Here is a 12,377-nt window from a genome sequence, read left to right as displayed (position 1 = left end):
TTGTTTTTAGCAACAGCCCTGAAAATGAACATGAACTTGCGGGAGCTTTACCTGGCCGACAACAAGCTGAACAGCCTCCAGGACTCGGCCCAGCTTGGCAACCTTTTGAAATTCAACTGTTCCATACAAATCCTGGACCTCAGAAACAACCACATTCTGGACTCGGGTAAAGAAAACTTGCCTTGGCCCTCCCCGTTTCTCTAAGACACTGCTAGTTGTGCTCAGGGTCAAATAGAAAACATCCTCACAGATACATGCATGTACAATGTACTAAAAAAATTAATTCAGATCACCTTCCAGAATTACTGAAAATCCTGTGATTGTGACACAGGATCCTGTGAATCCTGTGGTTTTGTGATTCAGAAACATTCTGTGCACGTTGAATAGGGTCTCACACATTTGCCTGTTTTCAAGTGGTTTGTACTGATTTTGCCAGCTGTGGTGGGGCTGTTGTGGGAGAATTTCCCAGTGGCTTTGGGAAAAAAAGATGCATTTTAAATTCCTGGTGCATTTTGTGCTCCAAACTTTTCTCAAGGGCTTTTTGCAACTGTAAGGTAAAACAAGAACACAGTGTTTTAAAAGTTCTATAAGCAACTGACAGTTGGCAGTTGGTGCTCAGTTTAATGCCCTTACAAGAAAAGGGAATTTCTTGTAGCTTGAAAAAAAATATGGCCACCAGCTGAACTTAGTTGATTGATCCTCCGCCTTTTAACCAATGAATTAATTAAATGTGACTCAGTGCACATTTACTGAAACCTCAACTCAGGGTGCCTGTCTCTGAAATAACTGAAGCAGTGTAAGAGAACCAACAGTGGAATAAACCAAAGCTGCAGTTGTCAGTGTTTCCTTTTCTATAATTCTCTGATCAGAAGCAAAAGAGCCAATTAAATTAATGCAGGAAGCTCACACAGCTGTTCCCATGAAAGGGTAGAAATCTGCTTGCAGAATGAACAAGCTGATTTGAGCTGTTCTGTGAAGCACGCATACCTCGAAAATGCAAGCAAGGTGTTTTGGCTTGTGACACTTTATCTCTCTTGCTTCCGCCCCCCCCCCCGCCCCTTGACAAACTGCATGCAACTGGGCTGGCTGACTGTGAAAAACCCAAGTGGGGGGAAAAGAGTGGGGCAGGGGGGCGGCGGCGGAGATTAGATGAGACAAGAAAAGCACTGTTCAAAAGCCTCTGGTGCCTGTTTGCTGGGCTCAGACTGTGCTGGCGTCATGGCTAATGAGGTGTTGGACCGTGAAAAGGGCTGAAAAGCAGCTGACTGAAACTTCCCTCTCTCCCCCCCCTTCCCAAATCTCAACCCACTTCCCTTCCGCTATCTGCAATTTTGGTTTACAGGGTTGGCCTACATCTGCGAAGGGCTGAAGGAGCAGCGGAAAGGCCTGGTCACGCTGGTGCTGTGGAACAACCAGCTGACTCACACTGGCATGGCCTACATGGGGATGACGCTGGTGAGTGGAAGCCATTGGCTTGGGCACTGGAGGAGCCTGGATTGCTTTGTGCCCCCCTCTCCCCTCTGCCATGACTCTCTCTTCCAGCTTCTGAATCCTGGCTGTCCTTGTCAGCCATTTTTGAGCGCACAGGGCCGTTGCTCCATTGGCCTGCTGCGCCCGCGACTCTGTAGGGTCTCTGGCAAAACGGGGTCTTTCCCAGGCCTGCCAAGCAAGAAGCTTTTAACTGGAGACGGCAGAAACAGAACCAGGCCGGGATTGCAACATACAAAGTGCCTGTGTTCTGCCACAGAGGGGTGGGGCATCAAACCAGGTGCAGCCCAGGTGGGGGGTCTTCAAAGCATGCAGTGGGTCAGAAGGCCCAAGTGGAACTTCAGCTGGTAATGTTCTGCCCTGTTTGGCTGCTGGCCTTTGCCAGCCGTATTCAACGTTTTTCCTCCTTATGGCACACTGACCTTTTATGGTTTTTGCCTCTTGTGATGTCACTTATTAACAGTATTTATATACCGCTTTTCAACTCAAAGTTCACAAAGCGGTTTACAGAGAAAAATCAAATAACTAAATGGCCCCCTGTCCCAAAAGGGCTCACAATCTAAAAAGATGCAGATGAATACCAGCAGACAGCCACTAGAACAGACACTGCTGGGATGAGGTGGGCCAGTTACTCTCCCCCTGCTAAAAAAAGGAGCACCCACTTGAAAAAGTGCCTCTTACCCAATTAGCAGGGGTTCCAGGAGACTTTCAGGATTCTGTGGCTCTGTTTCTAGGGCACCTGTCTGTAATAAATTAACTGAAGAGCTGGCAGAGGAAGGGGGGACATTTGTTATTGCAGATAGTTGCCCTGGAAGCAGAGCAGCAGAACCAGGAAGACTTTTTCACCAGTTTTCAGCCACTGTGTCCCAACCAACTGTGGCACACCTGTGGACCTTTTGTGGCACACCAATTGAAAATTGCTGCTTTGAGTTGTCCTAGCATTCTCTTACCTTGTCCTGTCAAAAGCCTCGGATTGTCCTCTTGCCTCTCCCCACATCCGTGGGTATGGCAGTAAGGAGGAATGCTGTTGGTTGAAGATGAAACTTCAGCCTCATGCCGGGTCTCATACCGACCAATGGATGGACAGGCCGCTCTCCCTCTTTGTCTTCTCAGCCTCACACGCAGAGCCTGGAGACCCTGAACCTGGGGCACAACCCCATTGGCAACGAAGGCGTCCGCAATCTGAAGAACGGGCTCATTGGCAACCGCTCAGTGCTGCGGTTGGGGTTGGCTTCGACGAAGCTGACCTGTGAGGGTAAGCCAGGCCTTGCTGCCCTTCCGGGTCGGTCCACTGCATCTCTGATCCCTGTCAGCAGAGGGGCTCTTATGTGTCCTTCTCCCCCCACCCCCCCAGGCACTTGTGTGATTTTACCGGGTGTCTCTTGGCCTGCAGGTGCTGTAGCAGTGGCCGAATTCATTGCGGAGAGTCCCCGCCTGCTTCGGCTGGACCTGCGAGAGAACGAGATCAAGACAGGGGGGCTGATGGCCTTGTCCTTGGCCCTGAAGGTCAACCACTCTTTGCTGAGGCTGGACCTCGACAGGGAGCCCAAAAAGGAGTCGGTAAGTCTGAGTCACTGCCTTTGAAAGTGGAACTAGATCCAGTGGGTACAAACTGCAAGAGAGGAGATTCCGGCTGATCATCAGGAATACTTGACGGTCAGGGCAGTTGGGCAGTGGAATAGATTGCCAAGGGAGGTGGTGGATTCTCCCTCGCTGGAGAGCTTCATGTAGAGACTCGACAGGCACTTGCTGGAGATGCTCTAGGAGGACTTCCTGCTGCAGATAGGGGGTTAGACCGGGTGACCTTGTGGGTCATTTCCAACTCTGCTTCTATGAGTGGGTCTGCGAAATAATCTTTTCCCCTGTACTTCAGCTTGGCTCTGCTCCCATTGGGATGTAAAGGGTGGCGTGCTGAACTTAACCTCTCCTCTGTCACAAAGCTTTCTTCTAAATAGTTTTGGGCCAAGTCGCACTGGCTCTTGGCTCTTTCTCACTTAAAATAATACAGGCTTTTGGGTGCCGCCCGGAAGCAAAGGCGAGATGCAGATGCGATGGCAAAAGCGGAGAGGGTATTTGAGCCCAGGTTGTGGTGGGGGGTAGGGAAGGAGGGCATGAAGAGATGGGATCCACTGTGATTGGCAAAAGTCCCGCCCCTTGTTTTTCCTGAGTCCCCTGTGTGAGAACTTAGCAGCCATGTGTTTGTACTCAAGCCATGTGTTGCTGGTCTCCCATCTGCAGCCATGAGGCCTACAATCTCGTCTTCAGCGAAGGTTCAGATGGCTGAAGAATTTGTGGCAATTGCTAGTTTCTGCTTTAGAGCATAGCCAGCTTCTTCTGTCCCAGTTTGGTGGTGGCTCTGTGATTTCTAGTCTCTTCCACCCCCACCCCACCCCCCTCCGACCTGATAGCTGTCATTGGGCTGCCTTCATTCGAAACGTCCCTTTAAGTGCTTCCTGCATTGCAAGGGGTAATATAATTCCCTGCAAGGTGCAGAGGGCATTGACAGAGCGACCTGATCCTTGCCAGCTCAGGTTTCTTTGGCAAAAGGTCGACTTTGCTCATGCAGCTTTGTCTCCGCTTGCGTCACAAATGCAGGTGCCTCTGTCTCCGGCAGCCGTGCGGCCTCTGGGGGAACAAACTTTCCAGAGAAACGGAATTACATTGCCCAGCACTACTGGTTGTAGGGAGGCAACAATGTCTCTATGGAGTTGGGCAGTCACTTCATCTCTGTCCTTTCACATAAGTTTGCCTTCCTGGGCTGTTAAACTCTCAATAAGGGAAAAGTCCCCAAGAGCCAGTCTCTTGTCTGGCCAGGTGCATGGTCTGAATGGGCTGTGTTCCTTATGCTGTGAGTCGGCCATCCCTCCCCCACCCCAGCCTTCTGAAAAAGTCCTGTTTTGGCCAGTTGGCTGAAACAGTTAACCATGGGGCCAGGTGGGCATCTCTGGGGAGGGCCGCCCAGAGCAGGGGTGCCATAACCAAGAAGATTCTGCCTCCTGTCTTCACTCGGTACCCTGCAGTTTATGGTAGGGGTGGGGGCAGTGGTGGTGTTAAGTCATCTGGCCCCTGGGGGCACAAAATTTTTTTACATCCCTCCTACAGCAAAATTCAGAAGTAGTTGCAGTGACACAATGGCGTCGCCACCAATTACTTCTGGGTTGCAGCGTGCTCAGAGCAGTTGTGCATCACTCTGAGCGACCAATACGTTTTTCCCCCTTGAAAAGGGGGGGGGGGAGGCAAAAAGACAACATGTCACCCAACAAATCAGAAACCAAGAAAACCAATACCGTGGGGGAGACTTGGGAGTAGGACCTCTGTGGGGGTGTATATATATACCTGCCAGTCAAGGATAACACGTTGGCTTAATTAAGGTTGATGATCCAGTGTCCCGTTTTAAAAGTATCGCTTTGCATGCCTGTGTGTGGATTTTTTGTTTGCTCCCCTATACCAATTCCCTGCATGGGGGGAAGTAAGAGGTCAGCTGAGTAGTGATAGAACCCCCTGGGAGGTTAGTTTTCCAGAAGCAGGATGTGGTTGACACAGGGGAGCACTCATGTGAGAGAGAACCCACCTTCCTGTCCAGGACAGGCCCATGTCGCAGGAAGTTTCCCCACAAATAGTTGAGCTCTGAGATTGAGAGGTTTGCCCAGGGTTACAATGACCTTCTAGCCCCCCCCCCCAAGTAAACTGATTTCCATTCAAATAAATGTAACCAAAGGATGGTCCTTGTATCCGTGTGGCGTCATGCTATTCCATCTCGGTCCCTGTTGCAGGTGAAGAGCTTTATTGAGACGCAGAAAGCCCTCCTGACAGAAATCCAGAATGGCTGCAAGCGCAACTTTGTCCTCGCCAGGGAGAAGGAGGAGAAGGAGCAGAAGCTGCAGCAGTCCGCGTCCATGCCTGAAATCACCATCACGGAACCTCTCGAGGAAGGTGCCGTGGAGGACGAGGGGCAGAACAGCCATGCGGTCTCCACACCAGAAGAGGGAGAGGAGGTTGGGGAGGTGCTGGTGTCCCAAGAGAACGGGACGGCAGACAAGCAAGTCGTCGACGGCAACGATGAGTCGTCCGATTCGGATACAGACACGGAGGAGGAAGAGGAGGAGAGGCTGGAGATGAAGGCTCCGCTGCAGACGCCCGCCAGCCCTGCTCACGTTGATGGCTTGCCCAAGCCATGTGGTTCCCCTGAAACGCCCAAGGAGACCCTGAGCGCCGAGAGCCGAGCTCCCCTGCTAAACACTACCGAGGAACTGAAATGTGAATCTCGAGGGGGAGTTGCAAGTGGAGTCCCGCCACCGCAGGCCAGCTCTCCTGGAAACGAGAGGCGGATTGCAGTCTCCAGTCCCGGGCGAGGCCACAAAATCTTCGTGGTGACCCGGGTGGAGAGTCTGCCAGAAGAGACGGGGGAGAGAGAGACACAGCAGGAGAGTCCTCTCCGGCCAGTGCCCCCACTGCCGGCTGGCCCTCCCGCCCACGTCCAGCCGGCAAAGACTGACCGCTCAGGTGCTCCAGCAGGTGTTTCCATGTCCCCGGCTGGCTTGGAATCCTCTCCCTCCATGCCGAGCTGTGGTACGGGGAAGGAAAAGATGAACTCTGGGCTGTGTGAGAGTGTGGGTCACGGCGCGGCCCTGCCGAACGGACTTAAGGTGGAGTTTGCTCATGCGCTTGCAGGCATGTCCTTGGGGCGCGATGGGAAGCTTTCCAGCTGCTCCGTTGAACATGGTAAGAGGGAGGAGGAGTTTTGTAGGACAGGAGAGACAGACAAAAGGTTCCCCAGTTCTGTCGCCCTTGAGCATCACACCTGACCTGTGCAGAGAGCAAAATCTGGGGGGGATACTGGGCAGGTGGCATGAACTGGGCAATTGGCTGAGTGGCTGACTGACTCCCGTGCTTTCCGTTCTCCTTTTCAGAGCTGAGCTGTTCCAAGAATGAGAAGGAGCTGGAAGAGTTGCTTCTGGAAGCAAGCCTAGAGGTGGGGCAGGAACCAATGTGACTCTTTAGGTAAGAGAGCTGAGGGGATCCCGGGAGAGGAGATGTAATCCTTAGGGCCCTCTATGGTGCTTCACTTGCAGTTGTGATCCCTGAGCCCACTGATTTGAACATACGTTTTGCCGGGTGCAGTGGGACCTACCCTTGGTAACGATGCTTTGGGATGGTGGCTGGAACCAGGTAACCCAGGAGTGTCAAACTCTTTTCATATAGTGGACCAAATAGCTTCCATGGTGCCTTCTGAGGTCCGGAAGTGATGTCATTAAACAGGTGATGGCCAGATGTGGGAGAGTGTGGCCATCCTTTTCAACATTGCCACTTCTGCTGCAGCAGCTCAGCAACTGAGAGGTGCTCTGTGAAGTGATGCCTTGGCAGAAGTGGCTTTGGGGCAGCCCAGATATAATGGACACTGGATAATGAGCTTCCAAGGACTGCATCCCACCCGTGGGACTCAAGTTTGACACCTCTGATGCAGCCTAAAGAATAAGACCTGAGGAAAGGGTTTTTCAGGTGTTTGTGTGAGAAGGGCCTCCTTCTCATAGAGGAGAAGGATCTCCTCTATGGAGAACTTGTGCAAGGAAAGCACCCTACAGGTAGACCACAGCTGCGATACAAGGACATCTGCAAGAGGGATCCGAAGGCCTTAGGAGTGGACCTCAACAGGTGGGAAACCCTGGCCTCTGGGCGGCCCGCTTGGAGGCAGGCTGTACAGCATGGCCTTTCCCAGTTTGAAGAGACACTTGGCCAACAGACTGAGGCTAAGAGGCAAAGAAGGAAGGCCCATAGCCAGGGAGACAGACCAGGGACAGACTGCACTTGCTCCCAGTGTGGAAGGGATTGTCACTCCCGAATTGGCCTTTTAGTTAGTTAGTTAACCTTTATTGGCATTATAAATATTACAGCAAACAACTGACAACAAAGTGGAACAATACAACCGTTATCCACTAGACTAGTTCAGGAAAACTAAATAGAGAAAAAAGAAATAGGATCTAGAAAGAAAAGGAGCCAGAAGGGACAACCTTATCCTTTCAATAAAACAGGTGTTAGATGGAAAAAGGTGACTACAAAAATTTTAAAGAAGATTTTATAGAACTAAAGTCCGGCGTTTTTTGTAATGTATAGGCCAGGAAACTAGCCACTGAATACGTCAAGGGAGCAATAGAGTCTTCCAACAACTGGGGAAGGGGTGATACCTGAGGGGGAAAATTAGAAATCCAGGATTCTAGATAAATCCTACGATGAGAATCATGAGAGGGACAAAAAAGCAAAATGTGTAAAAGAGTATCCGGGGTCTCCCCACAGAATAAACATAATCGTTTCTCGCGAGGAACTCGCATGAAACGACCATAATGAACAGCTGAGGGAAATATGTTGAGTCTAGCGAGCATGAAGGCTCTCTTCAGTCTAGGATTAGTGAGGTGAAAAAAATAGTTTGAAGTGGCAACAACATGTTGCGGAAAAAGACCTAGGGAAAGGGGGGAACAGGTCAAATTAAGAGAATTTTTTAAAGTATTGAATTCAGCTAGAAAAAGGTGGTCTTTGATAATTTTATAAGCTTGAGATAAGTTTAAATCAGCAAGTAATTCTACTGATAGGTTGATAGAATGGAGTTTAGTTTCCACTATTTTAAACCAAATAAAGATATACGTGTCACTCATTAATTCTGTAATTAAAGAGTCAGGGGAAGGAGATAAATGAATCCTTAACCAAAACTTAAAGGTAAAAAGCCAGGCATAAGTGGAGGGAAGGTGTAAACCAAGTTCTAACAGAATAGAATTGGCCTTTTCAGCCACACTAGACGCTGTGCCAGAACCACCATCCAGAGCACGATACCAGAGTCTTTCGAGACTGAAGGTTGCCAACAATAAAGTGAGAAGGGCCAAATGTTTGTAAAAGTTAGCAAGATACAGCCTGCTCAGAGTGGAGCTGATGGGAACTGCGACTTCTGTGCTGTAGCAAATGGGGAAATGTGGATATTAGAGGGAGGCAGAAGTGAAAGTGGGCAAGAGTTGCAGCACTACAAGGCTTTGTGTGAAGCATCACAACGCCCTCTGAGAAGGTCAGGCACCTGTGTTGGGGTTTTGGCAGTGTGGAAATGTTTCTGAATTGAGTCACTGAGCATGGGTGGTTTCTGATTCTCTGCCCTGTTTTGTTCCTTCCCTCTCTCTTCCAGTTCTAGGCCATTCTCTATCAAGCGGGTTCTGTCTTGGAAAAGCACTTGTCTAGCTTTACTCCCTCCCTGCACTGTGTGATTCTGGAAAAAAACCAACCCACCCTGAGTTTGCAATACAGAGGCAACGTGACTCTTCCCCTTCGCCCAGTGTCTCTTTTCCAGAACATCTACATTTTCTACCTTGGCCTCTTTCTCGTCATCTGCTCTTCTTGACTCCTTTTTCCTCCGAGAAAAGATGCCCTTCAGCGGGGGCCAGTCCAGAGAAGGGAGGAACTGAGATGCCCTGGACCACCAGAAGAGAGTCCTTCCGCCACCCCGGGGTGCAGAGTGAGCGCCTGCCGCCTTTGCTGCTTAGTCTGGTTTCCTCAAACTTGGGCCAGGGGCACTTGCAGATTTTTTTCCGGAATTATCCTTCCAAGTTAGTTTGCGAGGAGATGAACTTAAGCACTGTGGATTAAATGGGCATTGGATGTGATTCCCCCCTCTCTCTCCCTGGACTTGCTGGGAGATTGAAAACGAAAACCGTTGGCTGTAACACAGGGCCTACATCTTTATTTTTTTTGGCTTTCTCCACATTACAAAGTGCCGAAGGTTCCAGGTAACCAATTTTTCCCAAGAACACTAGGGGAGAGCAGTGGATTAGGGTGCTACAGCCCTGCCGTGTGGCTTAGCCCTTGCTAAGTAACTTTTCTCTCAACCAAGCAAGACTATTTAGGCTGTTTAATGCACAGCACAGACTACTATTTATTTTTCCCCCCAATTTCCCCTTTCCTTCTTAAATGGCGTTTTTTTTTGTTTGTTTTTGTTTGGTGTCTATTTATCGTAACTGAGTGGGAACAGAGCAGTTGTCCTTTGAACCCTGACTTGCAGCCTTTCCAGCTGCTTGGCCCCTTCCTGGCTGGCAGAGCCCACCTTTTGGGAAGAACTCCTCCTCTTGCAGGATCGATAACGGTGTGATTTGCTGTGGGACATGCAAGCTCCCTCAGGGTGCGGTGCCGCTAAGCCCAGACAGAGGCAGGGGCCAGATCTTATGCACAGAAAGACAAAAGTAGCCTCTGGTAGACCTCCTAAAATGCTGCCATGTTTCCCTCCGATCTCCTCAACTCTTAAGGGTTTGGCAGGGGTGGTGCGGATGAGAGACAAACTCCTTGCACCTTCTAGGAAGACTTTTCAAGCCATCCCATGCTGGGTTGTTGAACAATTTGGGGGGAAGATGTGAGTAGGGCTCACGGTTTCCGTAGCAGTGTCATCATCGACCCACGTGTGATGGGAGAACATAGATTTCTGCTCCCCCCCCCACAATGGAACAGATGGAAGAAACAGCTGATGCTGCTGATTCCTAGGTGGTGAATTATTGTTCAGCTCCCCACTTCTCTCCGTGCTGCAGGTTTTTCCGTAGTTCTATACACGCTTCAGCTGTGGGAGAGAAGGTAGCCGCAGCATCTTGCAGCAAAACTGGAGTCTCTTTCTTCAGGTTTAGGAAGCGAGCACCGGGGCTCTTCAGTGTGAAATAACTGCTCTTTCCAGACCGAGATCCAAGTCCCTTCCAAGTCGAAATGTGAACTGTCCTCACGCTTGCTGTCAAATGTGGGAGAAGCTCCAGGGGCCGGGGAAGAATCTTTGAGCAGGGAAGTCCTTGTTGAAATGCTTCGGTTTTCAGCGCCAAAGGTGGAGGAGACACGGGTTGCTGTGGAAAGTGTGTGTGTGGGGGAGGGGGGTTGATTATTTCTCAGGGAAGGGCGGTTCTTTTTGCAATGTCCCCCAGGAGTGCAGCACTCTTGCCCCCCCCAGAGAGAAACCAAAATACCAATGGTTATGGGAAAGTGAGCTTGCATCCCCTCCCCCCACTCCCTGGCGATGCATCAAGGCCCAGTGCAAGAGAGGAGAGATGGACAGCTGAAACAATTCGGAAGAAGGATCTCCAAAGGCTGGGATCTTCCCCCGCCAAAGGAGGAGAGGGGCTTGTCCCACTAGTGTGAAGCATGGAGACAGGCTCCCAGCTGGAGAGGTTTTGTCACCAGCCTGGGAGGGTGTGCAGTTGCTCCTCTCGTACAGAACAGCCTGTATTAGTGGAGGGTAGGCCAGGGCGACGAAACAAGTGATTGACCTTTTTCGTTCTAGAGCTTTGTGCGTTGGGAGAGACGGAGCCCCTTCAGGGCTCCTGGAGCTCCCTTCGGTCTTGTCTTGAGAATCCCACTGTGATTGCTAATACCCCAAACTGCTAGCAGGAGAGGAGGAAGAAAAAAAGAATCTCTGCGTGTATTTTGCTCCCTCTGTGATGGACTACTTTGATCCCTGCTAACGTGAAGAGAATCTCTGCAAGAGGTTGACGGTACAAATCCTGTAGTTTAAGCAGAAGATGAGGAGTTGTGGTTTCTGTTTTTTGTGTAGACTGACCAGAGGAAACAGCCGCTGCCCCTCCAAAGAAAAGGGGAGGGGGAATGGGTAGACGTAGAACTCCTAAGCTTTTTACTTTATTTTTTTTCTTAAGTGCAATAAAATCTATCAGGGAGCTTGAGAGGGACCTTTGCTGCATGGAATTTCAGGCTGGAGAGGCAGAAGCAAAACCTTTTGTGTGCCCTTCATCTGCTTGACCTTGATTCTCTCTTTTTCATACACACAAAAACACACACACACACACACACGGAGTTTTTGCTGCATTAAACACTACATATATATATATAAAACAAAGTTGGCACCAGTTTGATTTTGTGTTTCTTTTTCTTCCTTTTTTGGGCTAATGTTTGTCATTCCTTTCTGTTGTGTGTGGCGTTTTATTTTGTTGAAACTGTCTTCTATTAAATGAAAAAGCTGCATTCATCAACTGGCTCCTCTTGTTCTCTTTGTTGCCTGGAAGCAGGACAATGTTTCCCAGATGGTAGAGTTCTTGAGTGGCAAGTGGGGCAAGAGGTGGGTAGACACCTCCTGCACTGTGTAAATAATGGAGGCTGTCTTATGATGTTGCTTATATAGAGTAATAGGAGCAAAAAAGACATTTCTCTCCCCAAAGAACTTTGCAGGGTGAATTTTCACTGAGCTGGCCGCTGTGGGGAGGAGGAGGCAGGACAGGTGGGAGATGCAAAAGCAGCAGAGGCCTGTTGGACTAGTGCCCTCTTGTGACAGAAAGGGGGAACTGTGAGGAAGTGAAGATCGAAGGGTAGGCTTAATTCCTGATGACATAGCAGAGTGTGCTGGTTTATGTGGTGCTCAAGCCGTTTGTGATGTGGTGATCTACCTGCCAGTAGAGCTGTGGGACCTCATTCGTGTGTTCTTGACGCCCTTTTACACACACTTGCTGGGTCCTTAAAGGTTTTGCATGCCCTCAGTGTCCTGTCCAGCTCAGTGCAGGTGAGGTGACAGTGAGCATGGAAGAGGCTCAGGAAAGGTGGGTATTGCACCTTACTGCTTCCAACTCCTATCTCGTTGGCTGGCCTTAGACAAGCCACACATCTCCCACCCTTGGCCCTCCATCCGCTATGTGGGGCTGACAACCTACCTTACAGTCTTGTCAATACTGCAGTCATTGCACGTGGTGAACCCAGAACTCAGAAATGCTGCAATTGTGATCCTGAACCCTGCAAACCCTCAGCTGGTCTCATGGCTTGCCCCCCAGTGGAGTCTTACTTACACCTGGATTTCTCTCTCAGCTTTTGGAGCACTTCTTGGAGCCTGCTTCACCTTGGCATCCTGGAAACATGGTACTGAGCCTGGCACTCTGTGCTTTGCC

At 50.1% G+C, this 12,377-nt stretch overlaps 1 protein-coding gene across 1 annotated transcript in view; it reads left to right on the top strand.

The window, feature by feature from the left end:
• Positions 1-10,134, top strand: part of PPP1R37 (protein phosphatase 1 regulatory subunit 37) — a 39,580-nt gene extending 29,446 nt beyond the window's left edge. The window contains exons 7-13 of the mRNA XM_066638766.1: positions 11-166; positions 1,343-1,455; positions 2,602-2,743; positions 2,882-3,048; positions 5,262-6,210; positions 6,399-6,489; positions 8,651-10,134. Coding sequence (XP_066494863.1) covers positions 11-166; positions 1,343-1,455; positions 2,602-2,743; positions 2,882-3,048; positions 5,262-6,210; positions 6,399-6,481 — 1,610 coding nt within the window. The 3' untranslated portion in view covers positions 6,482-6,489; positions 8,651-10,134. The remainder of the gene's footprint in view (positions 1-10; positions 167-1,342; positions 1,456-2,601; positions 2,744-2,881; positions 3,049-5,261; positions 6,211-6,398; positions 6,490-8,650) is intronic.
• The last annotated feature ends 2,243 nt before the right edge of the window (positions 10,135-12,377 follow it).

Source organism: Tiliqua scincoides, chromosome 10 (genome assembly GCF_035046505.1).
Source record: "Tiliqua scincoides isolate rTilSci1 chromosome 10, rTilSci1.hap2, whole genome shotgun sequence".
NCBI lineage: Eukaryota > Metazoa > Chordata > Lepidosauria > Squamata > Scincidae > Tiliqua > Tiliqua scincoides.
Note: the sequence above shows the minus strand (reverse complement) of the source record. Positions and strands in the feature narration are given on the sequence as shown.